This window comes from Gymnogyps californianus, chromosome 2 (genome assembly GCF_018139145.2).
Source record: "Gymnogyps californianus isolate 813 chromosome 2, ASM1813914v2, whole genome shotgun sequence".
Taxonomy (NCBI): Eukaryota; Metazoa; Chordata; class Aves; order Accipitriformes; family Cathartidae; genus Gymnogyps; species Gymnogyps californianus.
In genome coordinates this window covers 17,715,904-17,737,169 of record NC_059472.1, presented here as the reverse complement: position 1 = coordinate 17,737,169, position 21,266 = coordinate 17,715,904, and the positions used below count along the sequence as shown (strand labels likewise).

The following is a 21,266-nucleotide window of genomic DNA, read 5'->3' as shown; positions in this document are numbered from 1 at the left end:
CTTCCTATTTCAGTTCAGAGTCTGATCTTTTAAACTACCATCAAAATCATTAAATGTTAAAATTTAGACACCTCCTTCACCTATGAGATGAAAAGAAAATTTCTTCTCCTTGAATACAACATAAATATGCTAAATCTTAGCATGAGCTAAGACTTCTTAGATCTAGTTTTGGACAGTATGACAGGAAATGAAACCACCAGAGAAATCAGATTGAAAATCTCACTGATACTATGACACAACATTAGGTTGCAAGTACACCAAAGCTTTCACTTATACACACCTCCCCCCCCCAAAACCCCAAAAGTTCACAAAAGGAGTATTTTGAGCTTCCAAAAGTCCAAATGGAAGCATCCAAACCATCTAATAACCTCACTGATGCATATGTGCAGGATATTCATGATGCAGTGACAGATGTTATGGAAAACTTTAAGCACAGCCATTAAAATTACAAGAAAATTGAAATATCGTATGTGTTAAAATACAGATTGGGACTCTTTTGAAATGCTAAGAATATTTGTATTTTAGCAATAACTAAATTAATAAATAAGCCTGTGATAGTTTAACCCCAGCCAGCAACTAAGCACCACGCATCTGCTTCCTCCTCCCCCCTCCCAGTGCGGTGGGGAGGAGGGAAAAAAAAAAAGGTAAAACTTGTGGGTTGAGATAAGAACAGTTTAATAACTAAAATAAAATAAAATACACTACTAACTAAGAATAAGCATATAATAATAATAATTGTAATGAAAAAGAATATAACAAAAAAAAAGAAATAACACCCAAGAAAAGACAAGTGATGCACAATGTAATTGCTCACCACCCGCTGACTAATGCTCCTCCCGGCCAGCTCCCCCGAGTTTATATACTGGACATGACGTTCTATGGTATGGAATACCCCTTTGGCTAGTTCAGGTCAGCTGCCCCGGCTCTGCTCCCTCCCAGCTCCTTGCACACCTGCTTGCTGGCAGAGCATGGGAAACTGAAAAGTCCTTGGCTTAAGATAAGTGCTACTTAGCAACAACTAAAACATCAGCGTGTTATCAACAGTATTCTCATGCTAAATCCAAAGCACAGCACTGTACCAGCTACTAAGAAGAAAATTAATTCTATCGCAGCCGAAACCAGGACAAAGCCCAAACCCAAAAGTTAAGTACTTAATGTAAGTTAAGTTCATAACTATCTTTGAGAAAGGGCTTTGCAAAGCGAAAGGAAAGACGATTTCCCCAAAAGAAAAAAGGAAAAAGAAACAAAGAAAAGAAAAGCCATACTACAGTAATACAAGACACTTGTGTTCCACTTCCACATTAACATAGTAATTCTGACTGATCTGATTTCAACAGGGTGATATAAACTTACCCAAGAGGAACTACAATCATTTATCAGCAGTCCTGGTTAACTGGGGAGGTCCCTGTTGACTGGAGGTTAGCAAATGTGATGCCCTTCCACACAAAGGGCCAGAAAGAGGTTCCCGGGAAGTACAGGCCTGTCAGTCTGAGCTTGGTGCTGGGGAAGGTTATGGAGCAGATCATCTTGAGTGCCATCACACAGCGCATACAGGACAACCAGGTGATCAGGCCTAGTCAGCATAGGTTTATGAAAGGCAGGTCCTGCTTGGCTAACTTCATCTCCTTCTATGACAAGGTGACCCGCTTAGTGGATGAGGGAAAGGCTGTGGATGTTGTCTACCTGCACTTTAATAAAGCCTTTGACACCATTTCTCACAGCATTCTCCTGGAGAAACTGGCTGCTCATGGCTTGGACGGGTGCACTCTTCACTGGGTAAAAACCTGGCTGGATGGCTGGGCCCAAAGAGTGGTGGTGAAAGGAGTTAATTCTAGTTGGTGTTCAGTCACAAGTGGTGTTCCCCAGGGCTCAGTATTGGGGCCAATTCTGTTTAGTATCTTTATCAATGATCTGGATGAGGGGATCGAGTGCGCCCTCAGTAAGTTTGCAGACAACACTAAGTTGGGTGGGAGTCTTGCTCTGCTTGAGGGTAGGAAGGCTCTACGGAGGGATCTGGACAGGCTGGATCGATGGGCCAAGGCCAATTGTATGAGATTCAACAAGGCTCAGTGCTGGGTCCTGCACTTGGGTCACAACAACCCCATGCAACACTACAGGCTTGGGGAAGGGTGGCTGGAAAGCTGCCTGGTGGAAAAGGACCTGGGGGTGTTGGTCAACAACACAGCTGAATACGAGCCGGCAGCATGCCCAGGTGGCCAATAAGGCCAATAGCATCCTGGCTTGTATCAGAAATAGTGTGGCCAGCAGGACTAGGGAAGTGATTGTCCCCCTCTACTCGGCACTGGTGAGGCCACACCTTGAATACTGTGTTCAGTTTTGGGCCCCTCACTACAAGAAAGACATTGAGGTGCTGGAGCATGTCCAGAGAAGAGCAATGAAGCTGGGGAAGGGTCTAGAGCACAAGTCCTGTGAGGAGCAGCTGAGGGAACTGGGGTTGTTTAGTCTGGAGGAAAGGAGGCTGAGGGGAGACCTCACTGCTTTCTACAACTACCTGAAAGGAGGTTGTAGCGAGGTGGGTGTGGGTTTCTTTTCCCAAGTAGCAAGTGATAGGATGAGAGGAAATGGCCTCAAGTTGCACCAGGGGAGGTTTAGATTGGATATTAGGAAAAATGTCTTCATTGAAAGAGTTGTCAAGCATTGGAACAGGCTGCCCAGGGAACTGGTGGAGTCACCGTCCTTGGAAGTATTTAAAAGACATGTAGACATGGCACTTAGGGACTTGGTTTAGTGGTGGACTTGGTAGTGTTAGGTTAATGGTTGGACTGGATGATCTTAAGGGTCTTTTCCAAGCTAAATGCTTCTATGATTCTAGGATTCTATGATTCTATGAAAAAGAAGAGAAAGGGGGATCAGTAGCATAAGATTGTAAATAAAAATAATCATGCTTGTCTTAGATGTATGTGAAACTAATTTAAGGATTTAACTGTGTACTTTGATCTTAAAAATTAATTTAAAATTAAGTATTTAATTGGACATGACATACAAAATGAAGACATGAATTTTCTTAAAATAGTGTTTCCTGCAAATTACCAGACATTGGTCAACAATACTTATACCATATAACCACCAAAGTCATATTATTACAAGATTTACCCTCTCTGTAGAACACGATATGAAGGCTCAACATTCTCAATAACTCTTAATAGTATATGTCAATATTTTGAGGATTTTTACTATCCTCTTGATGCCACCGCTGAAAGTATAGACAAGAAAGTATGGCCAAAACAGTTTGCTTAAGGATCCACAGACGTTTATAGAAACTGTGAAAGGGAAAAAGGAGGAAGAGAGCAGGAGGAACAGATGGCTTGGAGAAATAACAGTTTGACTTGGTGACTCAATCATGAAAAGAAACCTCACAAAACCCAGGTTTTTTAGAAACCTATGTCTGTTTGACTATGATAACTTCTAAACAGTGCAAGTGGATGTTCACCATCACATATATTGTAAAATGACAGGTCTACGTAGGCCTCAAGTACTAAAGCAAAAAGCAGAGAGGTCCATCCAATATTACATTTAATACGTACACTGTTAGAGTGGAATTTTGGGTGTGATAGTCACAACAAGAGAACCACACCACTCAATGACATATAATCCCAAATATATTTACAAAGCAGGGTGGATAATGTAGTGGATAGAAGTAGGTAGTGATAGTCTAAGATTTCTGTTCTATGACATATATGTAAGTTCACAGTCACACTGGCCAAGACACCAGCTCCTCCAGTCAGCTGTGACCAGTACCATACGTGCAGAGAAACAGAATACTTGCACCAAATGCTTGACATGTCTGAGTCTTGCCCGGCATCCTAATGCCTATACATACCATTTCCACCTTAGGGTATTCTTTCACAAGCTGGGGGGGGGGGGGGGGGGGGGGGGATCTTTTCTGCACATACTGGAATAATTTTGTCTATTAGACCTGGACAGATGTGGTGCAGGTGTCTTTTATCTGAGCAGTATTCTTGGGTAGGTCTCACCCCATGACAATAACAAAGTTTGTGTTTGTCTTGTTCTTCCCAGTGCATGTAACACACATAATCAGTTAGAGCTGGGCAAGTCTCATTAGCTGAGTGTTGCTTTCAGGGAGGTTTTACCCTTTGACAACATACATGCATGCATATGTATATGTATCCACACATATGTATATACACTACTTTTCCTGTTCTTCCCCGTCACTTCTGCTATTTATCCCTTGTAATCATCGAATGATATGGTCCTCTTCCATTCTCCTGCCTAACTGACATACCCCAGGTGGAACCTATCAGCAACAATGGGACTATTCCTTCACTGGCTTTGCACACCTGCCACTAAAACAGAAATTGAACATCTTCTCTAAGTAGCAACTCAAAGAAATTTCCTCTCACCAAATAGCCACTTTTTGATAGTCTTTTAATGACATTTCAAAATACATTTCAAATTCTAAACTCTTATAAAAAGAACTTTTTGCCACAAAATGTGTGTAAGAGCCTGGCCTCCAAGGTTGGTTTTTTTTTCCTTAGAGGATTTAATCACATTTTCTGATTTACTGACGTTAACAGAATAGATGCAATTCAGCTCTATCCCAAATTTAACTAGAATATTTCTTTTTAAATGACTATAAATAAATAATTGGATACAAACAGCAAACAGCTAAAAAACCCAACCTTTCTTCGGTAAAATAGAGTGCTCAGAGATTCTGTTTTAAGAGTGCAGAATAATCACCCATTTCTGCAGTCAGGACTGCAATTGGAAGAAACACAAAGCAACATTTAGTGAGGATTGCAAACACTTTTTTATTTGTTTTCTAAACAAAGGTAATTACAGGGAAATCACTGAGAGAAATCCTGAATCTTTGAAGATTGTATCTGTGTACACAGTGGTGAACACAAACATCTGAGTCAATACAGATATGCTTACTTGAGAGAGGAATGGTTTATATCCAAAGGAATATAATAAAGAGGAAAGGTGAGAAGTATGGATTATAACTACATGAGCACAGCCTAATACTGAAAAGTTTTATAAGTAGAAGAGTTTTGTAAAAGGATTTTTTGCAGTTCCTTAATCCTAGCCTGACCCTAACAAATTCCTTCCCTGAAATATAGCAGAATACTTCAAGATGGAAACTTGGAAATGGTCACAAGGACTCCTCACGGATTCCCTGTCCAGGTTTCTCTGTCTCTTACTGCCAGCCAGTGAAAATTCTGTATCAGGGAGTAGGCACTTGGAGATTCCTCAGTTGTTCTGTTAGGATGACTTTCCCACTGATTTTTGCAGCTACAAAGGTGTGAAAATGCAGAAAAAAAACCCAAAAAGAAAGAAAGGCCTTGTCTAATGACCTGTATCCATTGATTACTGAAAATACATTTAACTTTAAAAATTTTTGGGTGATTTAAATGAAAGTTAGTTATATTTATGAACAGTTAAGTAATGATAACTATTCATTCCTTTTAAGAAGCCAGGAAGAGTTATTTCCAGAACTTAGTATCTGAGTTATAAGGCCAAATCTACCAATCCCCTTAGTAGAACACCATTTGCTTAGATGAAGTCTAGACTGGTTTGTGGGGCTGGTGTGATTTGCTTTTTTTATAATTTTGTATAGCCCATTAGTTAAAGAACTAGGTGAGTAGGTGAATAGAGTTTTAGACTTTCTTTAGCCTGAGGGAAATTGAAACCTCATTCATTTCTATCATCTGAGAAGTGTACCCTATCAGACAAACTATATCTTATTTTAAATAGAAGCACTGCTAACCTTTCCAGTTGTCTGGGATTTTATGTAGTCATATATACAAAATTAATGTTTCTAGAAGAATCACAAGCTATAAGAGCTCTTTTTTACATCAGGAAAGACTGATGTAAACACTTCCCCTCGATTATTTTGTTATCTGTAATTCCTAGGAATGAAAAGCAGAACTATAAATTTCCACAACCTAGCTAATCCTTGAAGAGTCAGGCTCTCCAGAGAGAGCTTACCTGCTCGCTTCCTGGCTTCATATGCAGCTAGGTGAATTCGGAGGTGGATTGTGGCCTTGTTCCAACAGGAGGAATGAGGAGGGCTCCCATCTAGTGCAGATGTTTGTTGGCAAGGGGGCAGGATGCTCCTGAATCTCAGAAGTCTGCTGGTCAGAAGTAAGCAATTTTGCACCACCTAATCAACCCCACGCTGGCCAGGCTTGAAGAGTGAAAAAGCAGTTTTTTCACTCATACAGAGATCAAAAGTAAAAATGAAACCTTCATTATTAATATAACTTTACGTTAAAAGGATCTAATCAATGGTGATGCAAGCTTTTGGTATCGTGCTGCTAAAGTACTTCAATCCTGTCTTAAGAAGCGAACTTAACAAAAAAGCAGAATTGTTTAGAAAATCTGCCACTACTCAGTCTCCTCCTCAGGATAGTAACATGTATTGGAAAGCATGTAAGTGACAAATGTAATGTAGTCTGTCCTCTGTCATTTGGAATCAGGAACCCAGACTAATTTCAGCTATTTTAATAACAGCCTTTTCTGTGAACAAAGTTTGATAATTAAATATTTGGAGCAGCTGGAGTCACACTGCTCAGAAAAAAAGAAAAAAATCTTTAGAAATCTTTCATCAATTCTTTGGCATTATAGTCAAATTATTTTACTTATTGTGAAGCCATTAATTTCTTCGAAGACCACAGATGTGGTCTTGTCATCATTCCACTTTGTTATTAGGCTATTAAAAAGACAGCTATACTGTTGCCATATCTTTATAGTCAAACTCAATAGCTTAAGCTATTTAGTGGTCTGTATTAAATTGGTCATTATTATATTCAAAAACATCATTAACATTTGAGCCAAAACTAATCATTTTTATTGAAAAAAACTAAAAGCAGCATTGAAAAAGTGACTTCAAATCATATTAAGCAACTAAAATAGTAAATCTCTTCGAATTTTATTTGAAAGATACATTGAATAGTTTGATCTCCTTTAAAAGTCTCCCTATGGTGACTTTTTTATTGGCATCTGCTCACTTGGCAAGCATGTTAAGCACTGAACCAATGAATGAAATACTCCCCAGCTGTGAGTTTGCGTATATAAAACCTGCCAGTCCTTCCTCTAATAAACCTAGGAGATTCATAGATAAGTGGAAAGTGATGTGAAATGACCTTCTGGTATTTCTTTAAATTATATAGTCAGCATCTGAATGACACAAACTTAGCCTTGAATTAGAAAAGCAAACCAGAAGTTAATAGTTATACAGCTAATGCTCACATCTATTCTCCCAAAATCTTAGACTGCAATTTCCAGCTATTTTATGGAGAGCAGGTAGCACAGTAATTCATGTGTACTTGACAGTATAATAAAAATATATATTTGCTATCTACCAGGTATCTTCAATATACAATATATTGCTACTAGCCTATTCATATCTGAATTAAATAGTTAGTATTATTGCTCTGTGTTTGAAATTTAATGCAAAATAAAAATCTTCGGCACAACCTTGTTAAAACTTGCAAAATATTCTTCAAAGAAAGAAATTTTTACATGAATGGGAAAATAATTTCCTAGTTTGCATATGTAACCTAAATTCTTACATTATAATTCATTTTATACCAAACTTTGAAAATATTCATATTTATATTTTAATTTATATTTTTATATATTTATATTTTAAATATAAATATATTTGAATATATTTATATTTAAAAATTTATATTTTAAATTTATATTTATATACTTAAAATATAGGTACATTATTATGTATTACGTATAAAGGTACATTTATTATATATTCTGGAGAAGAAAACACTTAATACTTGCCAAAAAAAAAAAAACACAACAAAAAATATTTCCAGCATATAACTAATCCTGCCTTTCCTTTTCTTTTTCCAGATGGCAACATAAATCCATTATGTATTCATTGTATAGACAGGCTATAGGCCATGGCTTCCTGTTCCTGTAGAATATCTAACATAATGCTGTCCATCACCTGAAATTCTTCTTGAGTATGTGATCTAACAATATTTAAACAAGCAGGAATGTTATTGTCTAATGTACAATTAATAATAAGGTACAGATTTTGTTCGCTTCCAGTGTTCAATTTAAAAGATTTGAGGATGAGGAATCACTACGTAAAGCTTGAAGTTGAACCATCCAAGCTCAAGCCCCTAAATGGCTGCTAACTGAAACGTATCTGAAATTGCCAGCCTTACCATATACTCACAAGATAAAATCATTAAGCTATGTGTGTGCAACATCACTACTGGATGGATGTAGATTACACTAACAGCAATGTTCTCTGATTCATTTAACCCATGGTAGCTGCCAGAGCAAATATGACAAAATGAGGCTGTGCTGTTTCTTTTACATAACAAAAAATTTATCTCCTTCCAAAAATTGCAGATAGATGTTTTACATGAGATGAATCATGCCATGAGAATACATATCTCTGTTGATTAGAGCAAGCATCTGAACGGCTTAGACTAGATATCTAACTTCCATAGTTAGGTACCTAATTAAACCAAGAGGAAATGTATTCCACCAAAGGGTTAAATTACATGTATACACACCCATTGGCTTTGCATGCAAGCCTAAAACATATATGCACATAAATCAGGTATGTTTAAGGGCAGCTTTTCAAGACAAGATACATTCACAGATTTAGAGCATCGCCACTTGGATCATACAGATTAAAACAGAAATCATGTCACTGTATCTGACTCCAAAGGTCCAGATCTTACACTTATGGATGAAGATTTTTTTTTCCATTAAGCTTTTTATGTCCATTTATCGTGCAGAAGACAGACTTTTAAGTTCTCTTATGTTTCTGGCTCACCACCTGTACATTCTTTTCTTGCTAAAATGCACACAGTACAATGAGTCAGATTCTACCCATTTTTATTGTATTTATTATATAGCTATATAATCTTCTTATTTTAAGGAAGAAATGAACCATGCCTTAAAAATGCATTGTATATTTCAAACAAATAGTTTATTTTTTATATTTAATCAAAATAATAGTGGAAAATAAATTCATATTCAGTCATTCAATGCATAATGAATGCACATTGACAATATTCAATTTCCATTGTGGTGGGAGGGTGTATTATTTGTTTCTAGCACAATGTACACAACCTACATATTTTTTTGGCTCTAGGCAACCTGACTCCATTCTTATTCCCCTTCAGGGAGAGTGTTCTTCATTAACTCTCAAAACTAACTTGACAAAAAAGTCAGATGAAAAGGCATGTACCTGCCACAGTTAAGTCCACTCAAAGAATTTTCAAATCAAAATAATATTCTGGCAATGAGTTAAATTAACATAAAACAGCATTTATACCAATGTTGCAAATGTTTCCTTTCCATACAGATAACGCATCATTAAAAAAAAAAACCAACCAAAAAAGAAAGAATACTTTGCCAATTGTATGTCTGATTGCATATTACCTTAATTAGACTTATCGTCTCCGGCATGAAAACAACTTCTGTGTCTGCCTGATACCCTCTGCACAATGACGTCTTAGTTCTGGCGAGAGTTTCTAAATTTTATCACAGATAACACTGATGTTTATGTACTTTTGAATCAAACTTAGTTAACAGACTGGAGAAAATTGCAGAAAAGGACTTCCATACACTTTTTAATGCAGAGCTCTCGAAGCTCAGTTTTAAGAATTTACTAAGCACCATTCTAATGTTTTCAGATGCTAGTACAAGATCCTTTGAAAATCTTGCATTAACAGAATGGTGTTAAAAAGAGAAATGACAACAGGGCAACAGAGCTGAAAGAATGCCAAGAAAAAAAGGAAAAGAGGTGTGAACTTTCTATCATCTATTGGTTTTACTCATACAGCAAATACTTCTTCTATTGTTAATAATTAATATTTGTATGTACCTCCTCAGTATTGCATGATGTTCACTCTATACTTCAGAAAACTGAGAAAATAAATCAGAAAACTGAAGTACCATACTCCTAATCTAACTAGTTGTCATGCTCAAGTAAATTGAATTTCATTAAATTTCTAGATTAAATGATTCATCTTTTTAAAATATTTTTAGTTTTTATATGAAGTGTCCTGTGATACAGTCAGCTTTTCTGTCTTTATGCCAAATTCTTGTAAACACATGTGCAAAAAGTAGAAGATTTTGTCTTAAAAAATACAGTTTTATGATTACCTGGAAAAAAAAGAATATTTTTCAAAATGTACAAATAAATAATTGTCACTTTTCTTGGAATTCATGTGGTTTTGAAGTAATTCTCTTTTTGGGAAGGAAAGGTGGGCTGACTTACTTTTTATAAAATACATGGTACAAGCTGAATTATTGTCCCTTTCTCTTGAAATTACTGTCTTGAGCCTTTACACAGTTGGGCATACAAACATTTGGAGCAGTCTTGGTGGTTTTACTCCATTTTGCTGACAAGTAATCATTGTTTGGACAATGCAGTCCCACTGACTTTGAAGTGGTTGCTTGTATGAAAAGAGGGTAGGAAACAGAATAAGATTCCTGCCTATGGTAGCATTTTGATATTTCAGATCATCCTCTATCATCTCTACCTCCCATTCAGCAAAGTATTGCTTAATTCAATAATTGCTTAGTTCATGGTTAAAAATATTAAAGCTGGATATTCACCCAGACATTTCCATTCATTTAAAATTAAGATGGAGAGTTAAATCCACCACATTTTAAAAATGTCAGTCCATACATGTCTGCCACATTTCTTAAATGAAAGCAAGATGTACACAACAGTGATGATGGATTCAAGTTATTAAAAGCAAATGTTTTACTTTAATACACCTACGTATTATCATAAACATGATTTGGTTCTTATTCCCTCTTGATGTGAGGTTGTCATTTAGGACATTCTGCTACCTATGATCTGTCCTTGTCTATCTTTTTTTCTTTCCAAATCTAAACTGAGTTTGAAATCAAATCAAACAGTACTGAAATAAATCCAGTGTGACACAGCTTTTAAGGTAACAATTCTAGATGCAGTGAGCTGTCTAACAGAAAACACATGTTGACAACACTGTTTGCTCAAGGTATGTATTCACTGGCAGAATAAAAGTTGTACATGTACCTTCCAGTATTTGCAAAAAATTACTCTTTCAAGGATCTAAATAATAATAATAATAATAATAATAATAATAATTTCAAACCTCTGCTGTTTGGCTCTGTTTCTTCTCTCTGTTTGCTTATTCAGGGCTATCTCATAACAGAAGTTCAAGAAAAGACACAAGGAGAAGTTGAAAATGGTATAACTGTATGATAGAAAGGTGTCTGTGAATACAAGCCAGTTATTCAGGAATTGAAGAGAATAGTGGATTTTAACTTCCCTGTTTATAGGAAACAAACTGGGTCTACCTTCATTGCCAAAATTCTAAGAAACCTTGTCTCAAAATGTCATGCTTATCAATAAAGTGCTTGTCATTTTTTTAATATTATATCTTGCTGTAGATGTAAAGCAAATGTACAGTTTCCATGGAAACTAGACATTTTCCCAAGTATATACATGTTTTTCAGCTTCTTTGTAGGAAAAAAGAGCTCTGATTTAAATTTCATATTTTTTAATGGCCACTGAGAATCAATACTTAATTTTGTGATAGCATACCTCATAAACCACACTTACATACCTTAATGTGTATGTTCAATCTATCTTTTTGCTCTAACAGAAAGGAAAGCCATTTGCTGAGGCAAGTTTATTTCACTGTTAAAAATATTAATTTAAATAGAAGTATAGACAAAACTGTTATGCAGAGCAGAGCATACAAATTAATTCATGTGCATCAGGAAAACAAAATAAAATCTTAAGCATCTGCATTTTAGTTGTAACCAGTGCTGGATTTCAGTGTTGAACAATTAACGATCATTACACCATTTTAAAATATCAGTGGGAGAGTGTCAAAGAAGATGAGTCTTCCATGTTTACAAAAGATTTTGCCTGTGGCATACTGTGTGCTTTTGTGAATCATTTATCTTCTAGCTTAAACCTGTCATGGTATGAAATATTGCAACTGTGATTCCGCATGACAGAATAATGAAACATTGAAAAAAAGTCCACACTGCAATGACTTTTCCACAGAAATTTGGGCTTGAGAACCTGAAAAGCTGCACATGAAATAGCTTTTCTTTCCAGTCCGTCAAAAAGTAATCCAGGCCAATGAGTTGCTTTCTACACACTGAATATGCTATTCCATTGTTTGTGTTTTTTTCTACGTTGACCTGATTTTAGCTTTTTTTTTAAAACTGTGCTCTATTATAAGATCTCATATACTGTATTGGATACCAAAATAGTTCCTGAAGATGTTCCATTCAGCAAATATTTGAATGCTATATTTCATATTGAAAGTTGGAGCCATAGGGAAGATTATGGAAGAAGAGTTTTTGCTGTTTTCTTTAGGAAAATTACTTTATCTTATGTCAGCAACTTTGCTGGAGTACCCTTTCTTTCTCCAAAAAGCTTGTTTCAACTCTTTATTGTTGTGAATAATTTCTGATAAATCTACATGTCATGATGCACATTAGCAAGTGAATTCAAGATGAAATCTGGCGTCTTTATCCACAGAGGCCAGCATTTTTGGGGGACCATCTTGTCAGTGAGTGATCCCTACACAATCCATATCAAGCACTGCAAGCGAAGATTCTTTTCTTAATGCAATGTCTTCTATCAGGACCCAAAATAATAAAGTTACAGGTAATAATTTCCTAAAACTCATCTTAAAGAACTCAGCATTAAAAATTTATGGCTAACCTTCTTTGCAACTGTACTTGAATATATTGTGATGAGATAGAGGTGAAAGCTATTAGATAAAACATATTCATTACACAAATCTTTAAAATTTCAGACTGAGACAAATAAATATCTTGAGTGTACAAAACTTAGGTTAAAATGACTGTGAAAATTACTTTGACTTTCTTAATGGTTGTTACTGGAATAATTTTAGTAACGATAGATTAAAGAGCATGGGTCAGGAAAAAACCCATATTAATAACTTACAAAAAAAATACACTACTGTATAGTACAAACAAAGATTCATATTTTAAAAGCTGAGCTTTTGGGTGCAAGGAATTCTGCTCCCTACTACTGTAGGTGTGTCATTGAAAAAAACCCAGCTAAAATGGAAACACATGTTTTGGCCTATTCGATGTATCATGTCATCCTCATTTTTGAATGGCTACTGCCAGGTATGTTTTTTACCTTTCTCTTTCAACATACAAGCATTCATGTTTTCTGTATTCACAAAAAGTGGAAAAACACTTCCATGATATATTCTACAGGTACTTGGCGTAATTGTCATAATATGCACAAGAAAAAAAGTAAAGGTCTATCCTGAGGTAGGACAGCCAAAGAGCTCAAGCGAAATGACAGATACTGTATCATAATCATATCCCCAAAACATTACTGAATCCCTGTATGCCAGGATTTCCTTTTTTATATCAGCATTTTTCTTTTTTTTGTATAAGCACTCTGAAAGGGTCAAACAGAATTCCTTAATACAGTTTTTAACATGCTTAGTGTGTAAAGAAAAGGAGTATTTGTCAAATTATTCCAAGTAACTATGCAGAACAGTAGGATTTTTCCCCATTTCCATGTCTTGTTTTGGGAATCCTGTCTTTGTTTCCAGAAATCACAAAAATACATTTCCATCCAGAATGTCAAAGATAAGAAGTACAGAGCATTAACATTTTAAATCCTTTATTGTAGTAATTTTAACTCCTTACTTGTTGACATCTGTTTCATAAACTAAGAAGTATCAGATTTGATGGAAATGGGAGGACATAATCTTTCCGGTTTATCTAAAACAAATTAGCTAGGTCAAAAGCATATGCTAAAAATAAATCAAGAATTATGCAAATGTGTTTAATTTTTTCTGAATGTTCTAGAGGAATAAGTAGAGATTCCCATGGCTTAGAAGACAATACTTTTAAAAATCTGTTTATTTTGGAGTAGCCTATGCACCTCTATGCTATACATAAGAACAAATTCATTGGATATTAAGGGAGATCAGTCATCATGAGTATTGCAGATGGATACACAGCAATTCAAGCATTGTCTTTAATTTGGATAAAATGTTTGCAGAATCAACATGAAGGAAGATTAATAAATACCCATCCCCAGGCACCTGTTATTTGACGAACTGAAATGTGAGCAGTGGGTCAGAATAAAGTCCTGCTTATCCAAGCATAAATCTGAAGCATAGAAGAATAAATGATATTCAGTATGTGGCATACTGCTTACCAAGGAGTCAAAGTGAACAACAAACTATCAGCTGTCATCATAGGCATTGATTAATAATAAAGTGAGATAAAATAAGTCATAAATCCAGAGAGATAAAACAGTGCTGTAAAAGCCCTGTCTTCCTGTGGGACAGACGACATCTTTAAAAGATTCATCTAGTCATCAGAAAAAATGTTAGGATAGGAGTGAAGTTTTGATGGAGAACCTGGGAATCTACAAAAACCAGACAGACGCATGCTGCTCTAATTTCATTCCTCAGGAAAGACTATGCTATTGCCTCATGATGCAGAGAAGCCAAGGATTATGAGAGTAATATTATGAAACATTGAAGCAAACGTCGCTTCCCCTGTTTATGTGGAGTTACTGGAGCTATGCTACACTTTCTAGAGCCTTGGCACATGATCTTGGGTGAAAAGAAACCTTAACTGGTACCACTAATATATTTGGCTAGCATCACAGCAATATTCTGTTACCTGTTGGTTGTCACAGTGAGACAAAAATAAGTGAACTACAGTAATTTCAAAAGATAATGGTAAATATAAGCATTTTGAGAAAATAGTGCACTATGAAAATGATAAAAATTATAAACAGCTATATCAGTTTAAAACAGCTTTTTCACATTAATGTGTTTAATATAAAAGCAATCACACAAATCATCCAGAATTGTTGAAAGTATCTAAGCAACAAAAAGATATGAGTGAGACCAGATCTACTCACCAAATTCCTTAGGAACAGTGATAGAGTAAACACAGTTGTGACCAACACTATAATTCTTGGGGTAGTTTGGTGATAATACAGTGCCTTCAGAGCCTGTTGACCGGCTTCCACAGGGTGCTAGAAAGTGAAGATAATCAGTTTTGAATAATATAGTAATCAGTTTAAAGTGATTTGCTGTATGTTGGTATATGCTATTACAGTAAATTTTATTACACTTCTACACTGGATTAAATTTGTATATCCTGTGAAGCACTGAGTATGCGCAACTTTCTTATATATCAAAAGAGACTTGACAGCACTCTGCAGTTTTCCAGATCAATTATTGTTTTTCTTTACCATTTATCAACCATCTTAATGAAATAATGATGTGCTTTATACACAGTATGCTATTATTCACAGCATACAAAACTATTATTCATTTGTATGATTCTTTATACTCTGATAAAAGCATAGATTGTGCAGCCTTTCTGCACACTAGTAAATTTTTACTCATGCCAATAGACTCATAATTCAAAATAATGTATAGAACTACTGAAATAAGAAAGTCAGGATTCCTTGACTGAACATGATGTACCACTTATTTATATCTCAATTATTTATAACATTATATATATAAAGTTACGGGCAAACACTTTCCTTTGTCACACAAACATCATGTTTATTCTACCATTAATAGCTATAATACTTAATAAAATGGTAGATAAATAACAATGCTATTTACTATAACAATGTATTTTTCTAAGGTTAACAAGAGAAGTTAGCATTTGTCATTATTCAAAACTGTCAAGCAAGAAACAGTGCTTTTTCTTCTTTTTCTTCATCAGATGTTCAGGTGCATTTATATGAAAAAGTCCTAAGCGTTAGTGTTTTCCTATGTCTATTATCTGCTTCTCATACACAGTTTGTAATTTAGTAGTTTAATCTATTGTTAAGATTATGGCATCTATTTAGAATATTTTTTCTAACAGCTTTGCACTATAAAATATTTTTAATGAGTTTAATGTTAACATATCTATTTAACAAATTTGTTTCCTCTGTTAAGACATAAGTAACTTTCTAAAATAAGTACTACTCAATGTTTCATTTGCTAAACACAAAAAATCTGGTTTTGGTGGTATGCTCTCAAAACATTAATATCTTCTGAATTATATTAAATAAGAAAAAGACAGTTTTCTTACTATTATTTCAGAAGATTTTATCTCATTACCTGTCATACTAAATACAAGCTATTTATTAGCGTAGCTACAAATCATGTGTTTTAACTTTTAAACTACTTTTAGTTAAATCACACAAAATGTATGGTAGAGTATACGATGAAAAGAACACATCTTTTAATGCTAGCAACTTAAGGCCCCATTGCTTTGAGCACAGATTTCTGTAATTTGCATTAACATGGGCTCCTTTCAGTATGGCGCAGCTGCAGTGTTTGACAGAGTGTGTACCTGAAACAGGAGCAGATGGTACCTATTACTCCAGTCTGCATATACAATTTGTAAATGATTTAATGGGCTAGCACGAAAGTCATGGTATTTGAAACAGGTCAACAGAAGGATCTTGACTTTTGCTTGTGCATGTGTGTGTGCATGTGGTAGATGTAGGACATATATTAGAGATTAGCAAATCAGTCAGGACCCAGAACAGGACATAGTCTTGGCGATGTTCAGTACAGCTTTACTGATAGGCACCAACTCTGAGATATGGAGTAAGCACTAAGACTACCATAGGTACACGGAATATTTTTCTCTACAGCTAAAAGAATAATCTTAGTGTCTTCCCTCAATCTACCATCATGTGAAATATCAGAAATTCATGCTTTCTTGTGAAAATGTATTTAGATAATAGAATTATCGGTACTTTTTGCCAAGAGGCAATAGAGCCTTAGCTGAGCCTCACATCCAGGGACTGATTTGCCTTGAGTTATCTGAAAAACACAAACTAAAATCTCTTCACTAGCTGAATGTGGTAAGTATTTTTGAGGAAAACAGATCTGCTTACCAGCTTGTAAGGACTCAAAATTTTCTATTCCAGATTTTAGAAGAAACAGAAGAGAATATGGAAGAATATAAGCAACAAAAGCACTAAAACTAGAGAAATAAGATTGCCGAAAGGCTTATTACTTCTCCCTAACCCCATTTCCTTCTTTGCTGTTTGTGAGTTGAATAAATGAGTTACTGCAACAAAGACCAATAATACTGTCCCACTCCAGCACTCATATCATTGTTATACTTCCCTAATCAGCAGGTATACAATAATGTGCAAATTCAGGGTAAAATTATGATTCCACTGCAGTCAATGCCATTGACACCAAAAGGGACAGAATTTCACCCTTAATTTTTAATAAAACTTGAAGTAATAGCACACAATAGCAATACTTAAAATTAAGTTAATAGCTATATATTTAGTATTCAGTGTATAATGGACCATTACTTATAAAGTCCAGATTTTTTATACCCCTATTCTTTTTTATTCCTACAAGTTATGCAGTTAAACAATGTATTTGTGATTTTACGAAACTACTAGTATGCTTAAAACAGAACAAAATTTTAAAAAACCATCAGTTTCTTTTAAATAAATGTACATTTTCCCATAAATTTATTTAACTTAACGTGCATAATTTTTCAAATAAAAATCAAATTTACTGCAAATTTTACAAGTTTTTATTCACTTTAGTGCAATGTCTTACACTACAAATTATTTATATTAATAGTTGTGTGTCTAAAATCAACAGTGACTTTTGAGTTATATCTTTACTAAATATGTAACACTGTTGATGTTGTGTCGATGTTGTAACACTGTATAATATCAATAACATACTGTAATATCAAAGTGATGTCACCACAACATTTTTTTAAATCTACGAAAACAGAGAAACTAATTATGTGTGTCATACACAAGAATTTGAGAATGCTAGTACACTTTCAAAGTGTTCTTGATTCTCTGAGGTAGAATTATTATTTAACTATGTATATGTCTAACCAAAATATTTCACAATATTTGAAAGGTATTTTTGTCACAGCTGGTACAAAAATAATCACACAAAATAATTTCATTGACAAATGCACATAGCTTTCTAAAAGTGATTAAACTAATCAATTTTTGGAAATTAAAAAAATAATGCAAAATACAATTTAGCACCTTCAAAAATCTGAGACTTCTCATTAATACTAAGTCTCATTAAAACAACTTCAGTGTCTCTAAAAGGTGAAGATAATGCCATTTTCCTTTTATAATTGATATTAATTAAAATGTTTATATGATATATTGTCTGAAATATCTAAACATTTTTCCCACACACTGAATCCCATGAAAGCAACATACATCTGCACTGGTTATACAGTGGGCCCATATCTGGTCACATAAGAGGACAAGAGACACAGCACAAGGTTGGAAACAGGATTTCCAGCAGGGCTGCTTTAGGTGCAAAGTCTCTCAACAGAGTTGCCTGCAGCCTATGCTACAATGTGCTCAGTACAGATTGGATTTAGAGATGAACTATTTGTCACTCTGACATATATGAAGTTTAATTTGCAGCAACAACAAAATACTTCCATTGAGTATTTCATAGTAATTTCTTTCACTCGGTGTTCTCATTCTGGACTTTTTCACTCTGCCCTTTCTGAGATTACCTTTTCCCTTACAGTCTCTCCCATTGTTTTCCAACCGCTGCTATAATGACTCTTTATTGTCACTAGAATTCACATTCCTGGGTCTCAAAAACAAATAGTGTAAAGGAAAGTTCAGTCAAGATGTAAGCACCCTGTTGACCTTTGCAATCTGAGAAAATGTTTCACTTCATAAATCATTAGGTGGTAAATCATTCAGTTCTTACAGCAGCAAGACTGTCCTCCAAGACATTTCTGAAGGTATCAGGAAGACGGAAGAGGTTTATCTGACATTTTAGTAAACCCATAGAGTTCACTGACTATATTTCCTTCCTTACCTTTTGGGAGATGCTTACTTTAAAATGCCAGAAGTTTCAGGAAGAGGAGATTCTACCCTGACCATCACTAAACATTACTATTCAGAAATCAAAGAGAGATCCAGGGACATGAAACCATAGCTACAGTGAATTAAAAACATTAATTTGATACAAAAAAAAACCCATATTTTTGTCTATGGAAAATATCTAGTATCAAGTTATTTGGTTGGATATAATAATTCCACTACCACAATGCTACCCATTGACTTTCACTTATGCTTATGGCAGCCATGTAGGTCTCATTGCCTTTGTGTCAGTTTTACAGCACAATGATTTATTTCATTTCCTAGCAACTACAAAGTTAAAAACTGAAAGGTTGTGAAAATCAACATGTCTAATTATTATGCTGTTCATTGAAAGGTCTACCTACAGTAAAAATTCTAACAGACCCATTACACCTACAAATGTAAACTATGTTATATAGCACCAAAAAAGCAACAAATGCTGAGCACCATTTCCCTAGGAATGAAAAGAATCCTGCAGAATAAAAAAAAACAACAAACCCACCAACCAAAAATTATTCAAAAGGCAAACGATATTGTCTAATGTAATTCTCCAATAGTATTCCAGTATTTTTTAATGTTTGCTTAGACTTTGAAATACTGTATCACTTTCTGTATGTATTTCTGCTTTAGTTCATTAACTGACATATAAAAATACTACTCAGTATGCTGTCCTTGTCCTGCTTTCCAGGATCAGCAATGGAACACTAATAGCAGAGAAAGGGACTTGATTGTGGTAAGAATGTGATAAGAATCAGCGTGTTGATGCATTGCTCACTGTTTCCTTGAAACATTATTAAGCACTAATGGCAAAAAGTTCCTTTTCTATGCGTGCTGAATTTACTGTAATGGTATCTTGTCTTGTAAAATAGCACTCCCTGCCGCCCTTGAAAAAGCCCTATCATAACAACAACGAAGTATCACCCACTCTGTATCTTAAATTGGTAAGCTTTTTCATCTGGAAGATTATCCATCTTGATCATTAGTATTCATGCACCTTTGTCAGAGAACTAAATTCTACCTCTTTATGGCAATGCAGTAGTAAATAGAGAATACAATATAAAATGCATTACCATCAGCAGTGACACCTTTTCTCACATTTCAGTATACGCTAGTTGTAAAGGAAATGTAGGTGATCACCACAGAGAGGCAAAATCACACAGCGGAACCACAGATCCCTGTAATCTACACCTAACTACTGCTATAAAGTAAAATTTTCTATAGCTCCAGGAAAACATTACAGGGTTAAAAGCACCTGCCATGTGCTTATTGCTCATATGTTTTCCATCATGCCTTTGCAGTTTAACCAAAAGAAAGAACCCACAAGGAAAAACTTCAGTAGAAGAACTGTGAAGAATGGACTACATAGGTACGAAAATCAATCTCAAATCTCTTAATCTTTTGAAGAAATGAATATTTTTGCTATCATATATTTTTTCTGCAGCTTGAAGCTTTTAATTCCTACTACTGTTTTCAGATTACTTACTTTTCAGCTCCTACAGCTAGGATCTAATAGAATTTAATTGTAATTGCAGATTTAAGTGCCGTATTGCACCTTCCATTTTTAAGCAGCGTTCCTCAGTGAAATCAATGGGGAATATTGCTTAAAAATGAATGGCACAATATGGCTTTACATCATGCAGACAAATTCGATTACACAGCTACAAATACAATAAAAAATAAAAACTAACAGTGCATAAACTCTGTAAAAGGAGGAAAAACATACCTTGAAGAACTGCTAATGGGATACTGACTTTTTATCTAACGGGCCACTGTTTCAAAATCCAGACTAGGATACCTAATATTTAGTTGGTCTAAATTAGTAGGTTAAGAAAAATAATTATTTGGTGACACGATGTATGTTTTTAGAATTTAATATATTGTGGTTTAACCCCAGCTGGCAACTAAGCACCATGCAGCCACTCGCTCACTGCCCCCCAGAAAGATGAGGGGAAGAGAATTGGAAGGCTAAAAGTGAGAAAACTTGTGGGTTGCAATAAGAACAGTTTAATAATTGAAATAAAATAAAATAATAATAATAATAATGATAATAGTAACAAGGGTTACAACAATTTAAAGGTATACCCATTACAATCTCCACCCCTGGTCTCTTTGGGCCAGGTTATAGGGTTTAACATTGCAAAGAACTCCTCCCCTTGCTCCTAGCCTGGCTAGCAACAACGGGTTCCTGCTATAGTAATTCCCATAACATGCAACTCAAATCACGGATTACTTTCACCCAGGGTTAAATCACCTTGAGGTACATATTGGACTCCCCCATCCTTCTGCATTACCCACCAAGTGCACCCAGGTCCTTGAGCAAAAACAATCCCACAAATAGGTTTACCCTTTCCTGAGGAAGGAATAACCCAGA

General features: G+C 35.1%; 1 protein-coding gene across 3 annotated transcripts in view; it reads right to left on the bottom strand.

Annotated features, from left to right (window-relative positions):
• CSMD3 (CUB and Sushi multiple domains 3) overlaps positions 1–21,266 on the bottom strand; it is a 748,293-nt gene that overhangs the window by 160,645 nt on the left and 566,382 nt on the right. For all 3 annotated transcript variants that reach the window (XM_050890742.1, XM_050890743.1, XM_050890744.1), the window contains one exon: positions 14,912–15,028. In XM_050890742.1, the coding sequence (XP_050746699.1) occupies positions 14,912–15,028 (117 nt within the window). The remainder of the gene's footprint in view (positions 1–14,911; positions 15,029–21,266) is intronic.